At 58.5% G+C, this 15,225-nt stretch overlaps 1 protein-coding gene across 6 annotated transcripts; it reads left to right on the top strand.

Annotated features, from left to right (window-relative positions):
* The first annotated feature begins 1,341 nt into the window (after positions 1 to 1,341).
* On the top strand, positions 1,342 to 11,240 carry GBGT1 (globoside alpha-1,3-N-acetylgalactosaminyltransferase 1 (FORS blood group)). 6 transcript variants are annotated; one of them, XM_068553789.1, is made up of 7 exons: positions 1,543 to 1,627; positions 2,485 to 2,666; positions 3,273 to 3,338; positions 7,764 to 7,814; positions 7,897 to 7,932; positions 8,657 to 8,791; positions 9,914 to 11,240. In XM_068553789.1, the coding sequence occupies exons 2-7, from the start codon at positions 2,596 to 2,598 to the stop codon at positions 10,596 to 10,598; spliced, it is 1,044 nt and encodes a 347-aa protein (XP_068409890.1). In that variant the 5' UTR covers positions 1,543 to 1,627; positions 2,485 to 2,595; the 3' UTR covers positions 10,599 to 11,240. The 6 variants fall into 6 exon arrangements, with proteins under 6 accessions (XP_068409896.1, XP_068409890.1, XP_068409895.1 ...); XM_068553791.1 differs by having other exon boundaries at positions 1,557 to 1,641; XM_068553792.1 differs by lacking the exon at positions 1,543 to 1,627 and adding an exon at positions 1,654 to 1,949.
* Positions 11,241 to 15,225: the final 3,985 nt, after the last annotated feature.

Raw genomic sequence — 15,225 nt, forward strand, 5'->3', positions numbered from 1 at the left:
ACAGTGGGGTTACATCCTGATAAACCCATCCTAAGGTGAGAACATACTGAACATCATAGCTTAGCCTAACCTACCTTAAACTTGCTCAGAATACGTACCTTAGCTGGCAGTTTATATTATAATAGAGCTGAACATCTCATGTAATTTACTGAATACTATACTGAAAGTGAAAAACAGAATGGTTTTCAGGGTACAGAATGGTCGTAAGTGTATCCTTGTTTAGCCTGGTGATGGAGTGGCTGACAGAGTTGCCACCACGCTGCCCAGCACCACGAGAGTATCCCACCGCATAATCCATAGACAGCCCCACCGCATAATCCATAGACAGCCCAGCCGGGGAAAGATCAAAATTCACAATTCGAATTGCGGTTTCTACTGAATGCCTATAGCTTTCACCTCATCCTAATTGTATCGGGTTTCTCCCCGGCCCTTGTTACTGCTCCCGTATTTACCATCAGGGGGCCTTCCTTTTTGTCCCTCTGAATGCCCCCTCCGTCGCCACGCCTCTGCCTCCACCCTCTGCGCTTGGCCTACACTTGGAGACATATAAGACGGTCCCCCTGGGGCTCCTGGAGTCCCTGGGATGAACCAGGGTCAATATAACTCGGACAGGCCTTGGTAGGAAAGTATGGCCAACTCCCTTCACAGGGGAGGAAACAGAGGCTCCGAGGGATTCCGGGAGCCGCTCACGGTCTCCAGGCCGGCGTGCCAGCCTCAGGGGCCCTGAGCAAAAGAATGATGATCCTAACCCGGAAAGTCTAAGTACGACGTCCAACTGGTTTCCCATCCGGTGATTGCTTCGAGGCTCTTCTAGAAACAATAAAGTTTTTCCCTCAAATCGTTTCCCTGATTTCTCAAGCCCGCACCCCAGCCCGGAGTTCCCTGACGCGCGCTCCTCGCCTGGAAGGTGGGTCCCCTGCGTCGGAGGCCACGGCCCAGGTAGCCAGCAGAGGTTAAAGGCCCTGGGACCCCGGCGCGCGTGTACCCCTGGCGACTGGGGGCTGCAGCTGGTGGGCGGGGCGGGGCGGGGCGGGGCGGGGCGGGGCGGGGCGGGGCGGGCGGGCGGGTAGGAGGAGCAGCGGTAGGTGGGCGGGGCACGTAGGTGGGTAGGTGGGGCTGCGGCCGGTGGGCGGGGCGCGCGGCTCCTTTCCCCTCCCCCGAGCCCCGCCCGGCCCCGACCCCGGCGGGCCCTGAGTCAGGCCCCACCCAGCGCGCTACTAAAAGGCGCCCGACAGGCCCTGGGTTTCGCCGGACTGCAGGCGAACCGAGACCCTGTTTTCAGGGCCGGGCTGCGCCCCTCCGTCCGTTCTAACGCTGGTCCGGCCGCAAGGGGCTGAGTCTGCAGCCCGCAGGGACAGTCGCGCTCCCCCGCCGCTCCCTGTCCCCGCCCCGCGCCCGGCCGGAGGAGCAGCGCCGCGAGCCCGGAGCCTGCAGTGGCCGGCCGAAGTCGAGGTGCGCGTCTCGGCCCCAAGCTCCTGGGTGCAGATCCCCGGCTGGGGCGGCCGAAGCTCGGGCGTGGTTCTGCGTCGGCGGAGCGGCCCCGGCGGCCTGGGCCCCACGGGAGGAAGAAACCAGCGGAGCCGACGGTCGACGCGGAGCTTTGGAGGACGCCGCGCCCCAAGCCCGGGTGGGGAAACGGAGGTCCGCAGAGGGAGGGAGAGGGAGAGGGAGCGGGCCTGCCAGAGGCCACCGGGCGAGCCGGGGCCAAAGCCCCAAAACTCCGGCCCGGGGATCTTTGTCTGACCTCGGGCGGACCCCCGCAGAGCTGTCAGGGGTCCCGCGCTCTCAGTGACCCGGGCCGGACCCAGCGCTTTAGAGCCCTTCCCGCACATCAGGGGCGGTGCGGATTGCGTCTTGCCACCGCACCAAGCCCCCTGTAGCTGAGGAGGACGCCGAGGCTGTGGTGGAGCGGGCAGGAGAGCGCCTTGCCCAAGGTTACCGCCGAGCGGGTGAGAGCTGAAGCGCGTTCCCGCGGTCCCGGGAGAGCCCAGGCCCCCTCTCCCGGAGGAATGCGCTGCTACCACCCCTGCCCCCACCCCCATCCCGGGGGATCTATGCCGCCCCTCTCCGCGCACCACCCCCTCCCCAGGCCGAGTGTGTCCCCGCGGTGCGGGCTCTGGGCTTGATTTCCGGCGTCCTCGCAGTTTCCCCTGGAATCCTTCTCCAAGCCCCGCCTCCCCCCCCCCCCCCCACCACCAAGCGCTGTTGCCCTAGTCCCTAGGATGGCCGCCCTTAGCTCATCACAGGAGGTCAGCAGGGAGACCTGAGAGACAAGGCAGGGAGCCGGTCGCCTTTCGCAAGGCACAGCAGCAGGCTTTGGCTGAGTCCTGAGCCTCTGTCCCTCAGAACTGCCAGATCTGGGCCTGGGTCCAGCAGGACCAGGAGGAAACTGGAATCCACATTCCCCTGGTGGGGCCGCCCAGGGGAGGGCAGGGCAGCAAAAATGGGGCCACTGTCCTGTGGCTCAGGAGCATTCCTTTGCAGGTGTTTCCTGGACCCCGGAGACACAGGCTCCGAGCCTGACACCCCTGAGAGAGGTGGGCTGGCACACCCAGACTCCGCAGGTACCCAGGCTCAGATGCTACCCACCCAGCGATGCACTGCACCAGAATAGCCCTGGGCCTGGGGTTCTGCCTGCTGGTGGGCATAGCCCTCTGCTCTCTGTGGTGAGCATGCCCCGTGGAGCCCTCCCTCCCTACCCCAGACCCCTGCCTCTCTCAGCATCTCAACCCCCAAACCTTGACCCCTTCACAGGATTCCCAGGTCCCACCCACCTCTCTCGGTGCACCTGTCCCTTCACCCCAGCCCCAGTGAGACTGAACTAGCCTGGCTTATGGATTTTGCTTTGCAGTGGCCTCCTGGCCTTTGCACTTGCTCTTTCCTCTGCCTGGACTATTCTTCTAGCCATGTTAATGAGGCACTCCTGTTTATGCTCCAGAATTCACCCTATGTGTTCTTCCCACAAAGCTCTGGGGGCTGCCCCCCACCACCAGCACCTCGTGTGCAGGGCCTGGCGTCAAGAACATTCCTGTCCCGGGAATGAATGGCTGCATGGCTAATGACTCATTGCAGAACACCAGGAGGCTTTGTCCTCCGAGGTCAGCCAGACCCAAGGAATGATTGGGCGGGGGCGGGGCGGGGGGGGGGGGGGCGGCGAGGGGAGGTGTATCCCAGGTGCACCACTCGGGGCCTGCATTCCCGCTAACATGCAGCAAAGTGAGTTTTCAGCCTCAGGTGCAAAGTCAAGTCAACAGGTGTTATTTCCTTCCCAGGGTGTATGTCGAGAACTGGCTGTCGGTCTCCTATGTCCCCTATTATCTCCCCTGCCCAGAGATCTTGTAAGTATGGTCCAGGGAATATTGGGGGCCCCCGGAGTGGAGGTGATGAGAGGGGTTTTAAGGTCACTTTGTAGGTTCTTAGGTCCTAAGCTCATGATTCTGAGCAGTGTGATAAGCATGTAGGTAATTTATGAGCTGCCACAAATGTGGAGTGAAATTCCCCCGTTTCAGTCCTTGGGTGTCCTTGCAGTGCCCCCTCCACAGTTCTGACCTTGAGCACGTTGCATAGCTCTGAGCCTCACTTTGCTGTATCTGTAAAATGGGATGATAGAGGTGCCCCTCCCGAGCCAGGCAGAGCATGGGGTACCGCGATGATGCCTGTAAATATCCTGGTGTCGCACCTGGCACGTAGGAGATGCTCAGGAAAGAGTGCTTTTAGGACTTGGCTTTTTTTTTTTAACAAATTTATTTATTTATTTTATTTTTTATTTTTATTTTTGGCTGCGTTGGGTCTTCTTAGCTGCACGCGGGCTTTCTCTAGTTGTGGCGACCGGGGCCACTCTTCGTTGAGATGCGCGGGCTTCTCATTGCGGTGGCTTCTCTTGTTGCGGAGCACGGGCTCTAGGTGCACGGGCCTCAGTAGTTATGGCACGCGGGCTCAGTAGTTGTGGCTCACAGTCTTAGTTGCTCCGTGGCCTGTGGGATCTCCCTGGACCAGGGATCGAACCCGTGTCCCCTGCATTGGCAGGCGGATTCTTAACCATTGCGCCACCAGGGAAGTCCAGGACTTGACATTTTGCTCAATTTTGTGTTCTCTGTGGCTTCAAAGAACAAATGGACACATCATCAGTCTCCCCCACATAACAAATCTGACATTTTGTCAGTTAAGAGTGAAAAAGATTTGGTTATAGATGAATCTAGAACTTGAAATGATTCCTACTGATTGCGTCACTTTTTATATCCGATATCAAATGTATCTCAGACTTGCCAAGATGGGATCAAACAGTCTGCCGTTCAGATCGCCCCAGCGCTGTTGTCGTTCAACTGTCATTAGCGAATAATTCTCCGCCCTGGGCAGGTTGTTCTGTGACAGCGACGGCCTGATCCCAGTGGCCTCCTCTCACCGTGGTTTGTTTCATGCCCCAAATAAGTGCTGGTTTATAAGAACCAGTGTGTTTCCCAGCCAAGTCCTCCATGTCATCAGACTAAAGCTAATAACAATAATTTTCCAAGTCCAAAAAAAAAAAGAGTGAAAAAGGTGATTTGGGACAGTCTCAAGGGGACATTTGGCCACCCAGTCTTGTTTTTCATGACAGCAAAAGGAAAGTTTAAAATCTGGGTCATAGACTACTAACTAACAACAAAGTGTGTTTCACTATTATAAACATAGAATACAGTAAATTAGGAGGCTGGATAACAGAAAAGACAAAGGAAAAAAAAAATACCCTCTTGTGTCTTGCTGGTCCAAGTCATACTCTGACTCCAAAGTTCATTGTCAGCTCGTTGGTTGCTACGCTTTCTATTTGAACAGATTGTTCTAAAAAGCAGAAAGGCTGCTTGATGTTGAAAGTAGCTGTGGCCACAATGTTTTTGTGATTTTTATCCAGTTTCCCCAGAATTGGCTTTCTTTTTTGGCGTCTGGTCACCATCCTTTTATTCCACCCAGGGACTGGGCCCTAATTCTTGAATCCCTCTCCCTTTCCCACCAACAAGTTTGCGGCATTTAGGTTGTTTGCAGTTTCCCAGCATTCTAAATTAGTTTGTAATGAGCAACTTTGGATATGCAGCTTTTTCCATCGTAAAGATCCTTTCCTTTGGTAAGTTTCTGAGCCAAAGGGTATGGCTGAGGTGTCCATCCATCGCGTCAGGTTGCTCTCCAGGGGGACCATGGCACACACACACTCGAACTCGCACAGATACACCACCACCCCACCACCCCACGGCAGCTGCATTGCACCGGGGCTGGTGCTGGAAGTATTAGGTGCTATGAAAAACAAAAAGCAAACCACCTTGCTGACTCCAGACATGGGAAATGTGATGTGGTTTAAATTTCATTTCTTTGATTCCTACCAGGCTCTCACCTCCCCCACGCCTTCCCATTAACTGAATTTCCTCTTTGGTGACCCGCCTGCTCCAGCACCTTCTCTCCTTGGCCTGTTGGTGGGTCCTCTATCACCACCCTTGGCCGAAAGTACTTGCTACATTTTTTTTCTTTGCAGTTTGTCTATCTTTTGGTTCTACTGAGTTTTGTTTTTTTTTTTAATAGATTAAAGTTGGAGATTATTGTTTGTTTGAAATGGTCACATCTTCCCCTCTGTTCATTTGGATCTCTTCTTTACTTTTAGTTTCATGACCTTCAGAGGTTGGGAAATGTGAAGTTCCTTTTTTTGGCTCTGGCTCATCTGTGGCTTTGGAATTCTTATGTCTAACCCTTTAAAGTGGCCAGAGCAGAGCACGTCCAGGCTGGTGGGGGGAAGGGAAATACCGATGGCCAGGGAAGTGTGGCACAAGGGCCCCTTTCCCCTTCTCACTTCTGACCACCTTCTCAGAGTCCCATCACTTTCTTTTCTTCTTTTTCTTTTTTCTTTTTGAAGATGTTGTCTTCTTTATTTATTTTTGGCTGTGCTATGCAGCACGCAGGATCTTAGTTCCCCTACCAGGAATCAAACCCACACCCCCTGCACTGGAGGTGTGGAGTCTTAACCACTGGATGGCCGGGGAAGTCCCCCTATCTCTTTCTGAGCAGGGACCTGAAATGTGCTTGTCTGTGTGAAACTAGGGCAGGGGGCCAACTGGATGGATCAACTTTTAAAAATTGTTGCTTCCAGAGTATAGACTGATCACAGAAGGAAAACTGTAATAGGGTTTCACTTCTAAGAGGTCTCTGGAATAGTCATATTTATAGAGACAGAAGTAGGAATAATAGTTACCAGGGGCTGGGAGAGGGAATGGGGAGTCAGTGTCTCAGGGGGACAGGGTCTCAGTTTGGGACGATGAAAAACTTCTGGACATGGATGGTGGTGATGGTTGCCCAACAATGTGAATGTCCTTTAATGCCCCTGAACTGTATACTTTCAAATGGTTAAAATGGGAAATCTTTGTTATGTATATCTTACCACACACACAAAGCACAGACTGAAAAAACTAGGAAAGCTCCAGGAGGCTTAAGCCATCCCATCGTAGGAGACGTACTGAAGAGACCCAAGTGAATGGCAGGCACCCACGTCCTCAGGTGGTCTGAGCCTTACAGGCGAGCTCAGGCCTCTGCCGGAACAGGTTCTGACCCGGTCCCTGGGTGGCCTTGGGCAAGTCTTTCCCTTCCCCAGGCCTCACTTCCACCCTGGGGAGTGACATTATTGTCCCCATTTTAAGGGTGAGGGAACTAAACCCCGAGGAGTGAGATGTCCGGCCCCTGGTCTCTCCAGCCAGCTGGTGGCAGAGCCAGAGGCATGTCACCGGCGGCCTCCTGTGTCTGACCCTGTCGCCGGCCACCTCCGTCCTTAATCAGCCCTCCTTCCTAATCCCCCCAGGTTGGCCGCAGCTAGTGGAGGCTGGCCACACAGACAGCCTGCCAAGAAGGGGCCAGGGTGCTGCGCTTAGCATTCGCTCCGTGCTGGGCCCTGGCTGACAGGCCCCGACTCACATACCTGTCTTACCTCTCACGACAGCTCTAAGGGTTAAGGGTGCTGCCTCATTTTACAGATGAGGGAAAATGGGTGTATCAGTCAGCGTTCCACTAAAGAAACAGGACCAGGAAGAGGGAGGGAGACTGACTGGCTGACTGATTGATTGAAAGCAGTCGGCTTCCACGACTGGGGGGTGGCCGAGCCAGTCTGAAACCCACGGAGCGGGCCGTCGGGAAGGGTGGGCTGGAACTCTTCGGCAGGAGCTGACGCTGCTGTCCACCGGCAGAATTTCTTCTTCAGCGAAACCTCAGTTCTATGCTATAGCTTTTCAACTGACCGTATCAGGCCATGGAGGATGATCTGTACACGAGGTCAACTGGTGTAGATGTTACTGACATCTACAGAATCCGTGCCTTCACAGCGATGCCTTGATTGGTGGTTGTGTAACTGGGTCCTTCAACTGACCATCACCATAGGTTCAGGTTAAGCAACGCGCCCACCCAGGCTAGAAAGTGGCAGAAGTGGGCTCACCGGACCTTTGCAGCTCCCCAGACCTCCTCCCCAGTGCCCAGGCTCTTCCAGAGCAATACGTTTGAAAGAGAGACAGAAAAAGACTTTGGAGACAAATGGTACCAGGCTGGAATCACTGCCCTGCCCTGCCACACGGTGACCCTGGACAGACCGCCTCTATAGGAGTCCCGCCCCGACAGAGTGGACAGAGCAGTGGGGGAGGGTCAAGGGTGTCTGGGGGGTTGGGGGTGCCTGTCCCATGGGGTGCTTCACCTCGACCTCATCCTTCCCTGCTGAGTGTTTCTGCCCCTCACCGGCACTAATGGCTCTGTCTCACCTCTCCCACCAGCAACATGAAGCTGCAGTACAAGGGGGAGAAGCCATTCCAGCCCGTGACACCGTAAGCAGACTGTTACTTCCCCCTTTGTGGCCCCGGGGTTGGGGGCTGCCTCCCCTTAACCACTCACCCTTCTTGGTTGCAGGTCACAGTACCCTCAGCCCAAGCTGCTGGAGCAAAAGTAGGTGTTGGTTAGGGCGTGGGCACAGAATGGAGAGACCTGGGGTGGAGGCGGGGGCACAGGCCTCTGATCTGGAAGTTGGGGTACTGGAGGTGTCCACTGGCCTCGGGGTCTGGGTAGTCTGGGACCTGGGCTCCAGTCCAGCTCTGTCACTAGCTGTGTGACCTTGGACAGGTTACCCAACCCCTCTGGGCTTCTTCTGCACAGGTGGATAATAATAATACCCACCCGATAGGAGGTTGGAGGATGAGATGAGACGGTGTTTGCCAAATGCAGAGCAGGGAATTCCCTGGCAGTCCAAGTGCTTAGGGCTCCGTGCTCTCATTGCTGAGGGCCTGGGTTCAATCCGTGGTCAGGGAACTCAGATCCCTCAAGCTGCGTGGCGAGGCCAAAAATAATGATAATAATAACGCGGAGCACTGTGCCTTCTGCACAGTCGTGCTCGATCCATCGTTGATGATGATGCTGATGAGCCCCGTCTCCGAGGCACTTAGCGGGCACCGGAAGTGCCAGGCTCCTCTAGACACTGGACATGCATTAACTCCTGGTCCTCTTGACCACGCTGGGAAGTAGCTATGACTATCCCCACTTTCCACATGAGGATCCTGGGGCCCAGAGACAGGGATGAAGCTGCCCAGGGCCACACAGCTTTGGCAGGGCCAAGATGAGAGGGAGGCTTTCCCCAGGGGAGGGTCTCAGCCCCCACGGCCTCCTCTGCTGCCAGGCCCACAGAGCTCCTGACCCTCACACCCTGGTTGGCGCCCATTGTCTCCGAGGGAACCTTCGACCCCGAGCTTCTGCATCGTATCTACCAGCCGCTGAACCTGACCGTCGGGGTCACGGTGTTTGCCGTGGGGAAGTGAGTAGTGGGCTGGGCTGGGCTGGGCTGGGGGGAGGGGGGGTTATAAATTCTGAACCCCAGGAATTTATAGTCCGGGGAGAGACAGGCCCCCAACCCGGGCACCAGGGAGGCCCTGAACCAGGTGCTGTGCAGGTGGGAAGGTACAGAGTGGAGTATGCTGGTGGGAGGGGAGCTTCCTGGAGGAAGGGGGTCTGGCCCTGGCATGGAAGGGGGGGAGGGGGAGGCAGCCCAGGTGAGGAAGCACCGGGAGCCTTTGTCAGGAGGCACCCTTGTCCCTTCACCCCTTCTGCTTCCCCTGAAGCGTCCAGGCAGGCGTGAAGGAGTGGAAAGCCCCCCAGACCACCTCATAGAATTGGGGGTCCGTGGGCAGGCCACAGGCAGGTCAAGAGAGCCAGGCAGAGCTGGCCCTGCCCTGGGGACCCTCTCTCCTCCAGCCTCCAGCCTGCGGGCTCTCTGGACACCTCCTGTTTTCCCCTCTCCTTCCTCACCCCGCCTGCCCTTTCCTTTAGGAGCCATCACCTGGCAGCTGCCCTCTGGGTCCCTTTCTGGGACTCCTGAGAGAGGGACCCTAATGGGTCCCCAGCAGCTGAGCACTGGCCAGATGATGGATGGCCCAGCGGGGGTCAGGGGACCCCCCCACCACCACCGGCCCCGTCGGCACCCAGCACCCAGCACCCAGCGCCACTCACCTTCCCTTGACTCAGCCACTTCCCCGCTTCTTGGCTACTTTCCTCTCTCTGAGCCTCAGTGTCTGTGCCTAGGAAGTGGGGACTGTGGTCCCTGCCTTCTAGGGAGTTTATGAGGCTAGAAGGAGAGAAGAATCCCTTAGAACACTGCCTGGCACTTAGTAAGTGCTCGATAAAAGTTAGCTCAGTCTGTGAATATGAGTCATCAAGCATCATTATTAGGACGGTCTTAAGAGGTTGGTACTAAGATTGTGGGAATTTGACAGACAAGGACCCCGAGGGGCAGACCTGAGTGACTTCTTGAGATGGGAAGCTGGGAGGTGGACCCCAGCCTGGCCAACCCCAGCCCTGTCCGTGTGGTGCCAGCACATAGTGGGGACCCAGGCAGCGGCCCTGCTGAGGCCACGGTGCATGATGGGATTCTCTCCACCAGGTACACCCAGTTCGTCCAGCACTTCCTGGAGTCAGCCGAGCAGTTCTTCATGCAGGGGTTCCGGGTGCACTACTATGTCTTCACTAACGACCCCACGGCCATTCCTCGGGTCCGGCTGGGCTCCGGCCGCCTTGCCAGCATCATCCCCATCCAGGGGCACTCCCGCTGGGAGGAAATCTCCACACGCCGGATGGAGACCATCAGCCAGCACATTGTGGAGAGGGCGCACCGGGAGATCGACTACCTCTTCTGCCTCGATGTGGACATGGTGTTCCGGAACCCGTGGGGCCCCGAGACCTTGGGGGACCTGGTAGCTGCCATTCATCCCGGCTACTTCGCTGTCCCCCGCCAGCAGTTCCCCTACGAGCGCCGGCCTCTTTCCACCGCCTTTGTGGCGGGTGGTGAGGGGGACTTCTATTATGGCGGGGCGGTCTTCGGGGGGCGGGTGGCCAGGGTGTACGACTTTACCAGGGGCTGCCACATGGGCATCCTGGCAGACAAGGCCAACGGCATCATGGCAGCCTGGCAGGAGGAGAGTCACCTGAACCGCCGCTTCATCTCGCATAAGCCCTCCAAAGTGCTGTCCCCCGAGTACCTCTGGGATGACAGGAAGCCCCAGCCCCCCAGCCTGAAGCTGATCCGCTTTTCTACCCTGGACAAGGACACCGACTGGCTGAGAAGCTGACGGCTGAGCCGGGGCTGCCGTGGATAGGGGGGACCCCAGTGAGCGCCCAGCTCACCGGAGCCTCACTTCTCAAGCCTTAAGCGAGACCAGCCCTGTGCTGTCTGCCTCTCAATCTGCCGGCAGAATCCAATGGGAAAATGGGCCTGTAAAGGCCTTTGTAAACTGTGAAGGGCGGTGTGCATATGAGGAGAACGCCAAGATCACACAGCCTGTGGCCCAAGAACAGCAGGACAGGAGGAGGGGAGACCAGAGGTGGAAGAAGACAGGGCCCGGCAGGCCTCACCCAGCACACGTGCCTTGCGGCGGGCTCTGGAGTCTCAGCCCCGCCCAGTACCTCAAATTCCCCCTCTGTCCCCCTTCTGTTGCCTGTTGCCCTTAAAGTTGCACTTCTAACACTCGTGTGCAAGGCATCCCGGACCCCTTTTCTCTGGCTGCAGAGGTCCTGGGTGCTGTGATGTCCCCCAGCCACACGGAGCCAATTCCTCGCTCAGGACCCTGAGTGAGCCTTTGAAATCGACCAGGTCTAGGCTCTCTCTGGTTTCATGTCCCACCTCCCTTGAGGGGCACCACACTCCCTGGCACCAGCCGCCTCCTTTGTAAGAGGGTTTGGGCAGTTTTTAATAAAGGTGGCGTGTGCTCGGCCCTAACCGGGGTTTCTTCACCCGCACATCCAAGTACCTTGGCCGCCAGCCCGCAGGGATGCAGACAGCCTGGATTGCAAATACACTCAGCTCGGGTAGGTGTGGTCGGGGTACAGTTTTCCAGAGAACCTGGGCTGATGCTGGCCGCTGCAACAGACCGGGTTTCACCCTGCTTCTCCTGGGAGATGGGTGAAGTGGAAATGTCGCCGGATATGCCGCTCTCCTGAGTCGGGGCGAGCAGAGCCTACCAGCTGGATACCCTGTGGGCTCTTGGTCCCTGAGCACACAGCGAATATGTCTGCCGGGGTTCCTGCATCTGCGGTCAGCCTCAGCCCTGGGATGCCCCTGGCGGGCGTGGGGCCCCAAGGCCGTGGTGCAGGCCCAGGATTAGAGGGGCTTCAGAGCCCTGCGGTGGTTCCCTCTGCCTGGTGGGACAGAGATGCAGTGGGGGCGGCCCAGTGTCCACTCCCCTGGGGGAAGCAGCCTCTTTGCCACGTAAGGCAGGGGCAGGGGGCGGGGGGGCGGTGCAGTCTGTGGCCATGTCTGGAGGAGCAGGAACCCACCCTCCTGACCACCCCTGGCAAAACTGGGGCCAGCCCCAAGTCCACTCTTTTTTTTTTTTTTTTTTAATATTTAGGCTTTTTTTTTTTTTTTTTTAAATTTATTTATTTATTTATTTTTGCTGTGTTGGGTCTTCGTTTCTGTGCGAGGGCTTTCTCCAGTTGCGGCAAGCGGGGGCCACTCTTCATCGCGGTGCGCGGGCCTCTCACTATCGCGGCCTCTCCTGTTGCAGAGCACAGGCTCCAGACGCGCAAGCTCAGCAGTTGTGGCCCATGGGCCCAGCTGCTCCGCGGCATGTGGGATCCTCCCAGACCAGGGCTCGAACCCGTGTCCCCTGCATTAGCAGGCAGATTCTCAACCACTGCACCACCAGGGAAGCCCCCCAAGTCCACTCTTCCTGCAGCCTGTGTTTTGGGCGGCAAGCGAGGACAGACTACAAGAGTGTGGACAGACTGAGTGACCGCTGAGGAGACAGCCTGCGCTGGAGAGGATGGTCAGGGAGAGGCCCCGAGGGGCTCCCTGGGCAGAGGGACAAGGGCGGACCCATGGCCCATGTGTCCCTAGTGGGGAGCACCTTACCATGGTGCCTGGACCTGCCCCAGGGTGTGTGTGAGGCCAGCAGTGTCGAATGAGCAGGCCCTGCCTTCAAGGAGCTTCCATGTTGGAGCAGGGAGAGGGCCCTTGATGTGGAGACCAGAGAAGCCCTCAGGAGCAGGTGGCCCTGAGGCCCGGGCAGCGTCATCCTTGCAGCGGGGAAGTGAGCCCCTTCTCACTCCCAGCCCAGCTGATGGGCCCTTCTCAGCCGTGGCCCAAACCCCAGGCACTATGGCTACCCTGGTCTCCATCCCAGGGTGCAGGCCTCAGACACAGTGGAGTGAGTTACAGTGCCCAACTCCTGGACCCAAACCAGGGTCCTGGCTACTTTCCAAAAAGGAGCTGAGGGCTTGGGGCCAGAGCTGCTCCGTGGGTGGGAAGAAGTAAGGGCCCTGGTAGGAGTGGGAGGGGTGGCAGGAGACGGGCCCGACCCAGCAGAGGGAGGGGGAGTGCCGGAAATAGAAATAGACGAAATTACAGATGCAAAATGTCTGCAGTGCCCCCTGCCATGGAGGCCCCTGAAACTTAAAACTTGCCATCCCCTCGTGGCCACCTACCACCTCCCCACTCCCTACGGCCCAGCATCCCTGCTCTGCCACAGGGCCTGGCCCTGCACACGTCCACTCACACGGCCTGCTGGTCAGGCCTCCCTGTCCCATCACCAGGCCAATTCCTGGGGACAAACTCCTGACATCTCCTCCAGGAAGCCTGCCTTGATTTATTCCCTCCTCCAGGGTGGGTGCCTTTCAGTGTTCCCATAAATTCTCATCCCTGTGTCATCATTGACAGTGTTCTGCCCCTCTCCACCCCTTTCCCCAGTTGGTAAACCCCAAGAAGTTACCGATGGCGGTCAGCCACGCTCACCCTGGTACCCGAAACCCAGGAGGCATTCCATGAATGTCTGTTGAATGACTGCATGAATGTGAGGCAGCTGAGAGAACACGGGTTTGAGTCTGTCCTAGCACACAAGGGATGCTGGGCAGGTTACTCCATCTCTCTGAGGCCCTGGGGTGACGATCAAATGGGATTATGGCTGGGAGACCTCCGGGCACTGACTTCTGGGCAGGTACTTGGAGAAGTAGCTAGGTCTGGGACCTAACTAGGCAACATGCCCAACCCTGGGAGGGGGCAGATGACCACCATAGCCCCCACTGTGCACAGGAGGAAACTGAGGCAGACCCCATCCCTGGCTGCATCTCAGGGATGCACGCTTGGGTGGGGTGAATAACGCACCCACTAAGCTCCTTCCAGTTGAGATGCTGTGGCTCTGATAAAACCACGTGGATCGTGCCCCCTGCTGCCCCCAACCTGCAGTGACCCCCAGCTCCTTGCCCCACACTCAGACAGACCCCTGTGTGGTCTGGTCCAGACACCCTCCCCAGTGTGTGCACCCCTCACGCCTACCCCAGCCTCCCTACAGCCTTCCTCCCCCAAGGACCCCACCAAGCCCTCCCCCCTCAGAGCCCCTGCCTGCAGCAGCCCTCCCTGAAGCCCCCCATCCAAGAGGGACTCACCTCCAAGGCTGGGCTCAGAGGCCACCTCCCCAGACTCCTGTGCAAGCACAGCCTTTGGGGTCAGAACGATCTGGGTTGAAACCCACAGCGGGGCCACATCACAGCCCTGTGACAGGCAAGCTCGTGTGGTGACTCTCAGAGCCTCAGTTTCCTCCACTGAAGATAAGGCCGGTCACTCTGACCTTGGGAGGGAGTGCTGGGGATTAAAGCAGGGGGAAGGTGCCCACAGTGCTTGGACTCAGGAGGTCGCCTGGCTGAGGGCGCCCAACACAGGACAAGGCCTCTGATGGTCAGCGCGGGCTCCGTGAAGGTGAAGAGCAATGATTTTGAGTCCCCCGTTCACTTAGAGCTGGTCACTTCGTCACTTAAAGCTGAGTGACCTTCAGTGCTGGGGCCACTGTTCACAAATAAAAAAAGTCAAAATCACTGAGCACCCAGAGGGTGTTCTTACTAACACTAACTACCCCCGACAGCCATTCACCCAGTGGGGGGGCCCCTCCTCCCTGGGCTCCTCCAGCCCCCTTTCAACAGCCAGGGCTGCAGCTGGCGGCAGGCTGGACCTCGTGTCCGGAAGTCCTGCCAGGAAAACAAGGAAGGGAGTGTGGCGGGGGTAGGGGCGGCTTGACCTTCTTTTCTGTACCCCGTGTCCACTGCCGCCTCCAGGACTGCCTGTCCCAGCCATGCACTGAGCTGGCCCCAGCAGGTGGCACACGGGGTAGGACAGAAGGATGGGGGTGCATAATCTCACATCTCCAGGTCTACACTACCACCCGGCCCAGCCCCCGCCCGGTTGGGTTTGGGGCGGCTGGAGGTCCAAGGGGCACAGGAGAAACAGAGCAGGCGGCGGAGGTGGGAGATGCGCTGTGACTCCCGGGTGCGCTGCGCGCGAGCGCGCGGCAAGGCGGGGCTCACGTGCACGCGCCGTCCACGGCCCGCGCAGGCCCCGTGTGCGCTCCCGGCCGTAGACTCTAGGCCCTGCTGCCCCGGCGGAGTCCACCCACGTCACCCAGCGAGAGGGAGACCGCCGCGCGTCCCCGAGCTCGCGCTGCGGGGTCCGCCCCTCACACCTGCGGTGGGCAGGGCAGGGGCGGGGCGGGGCGGGGCCGCGGAGGTCCCCGCCCACCCGGCCGGAGCCCGGGAGCCCGGGCGGAACCCAACAGCGGGGCCCGAGCGGCCGCGCGCGGCGCAGACAATGGGAGCGGCGCTGGCGGCGGCGGTGGCGCTGGCGGAGCCCCGGGCCCGGCGGGGACGGGAGGCCGCGCCATGAGCCCCGCAGCCGGGCGCCCCCCTGCGCCGCGCGCGGGCCGAGGCGAGCGG

Source organism: Eschrichtius robustus, chromosome 10 (assembly GCF_028021215.1).
Source record: "Eschrichtius robustus isolate mEscRob2 chromosome 10, mEscRob2.pri, whole genome shotgun sequence".
Taxonomy (NCBI): domain Eukaryota; kingdom Metazoa; phylum Chordata; class Mammalia; order Artiodactyla; family Eschrichtiidae; genus Eschrichtius; species Eschrichtius robustus.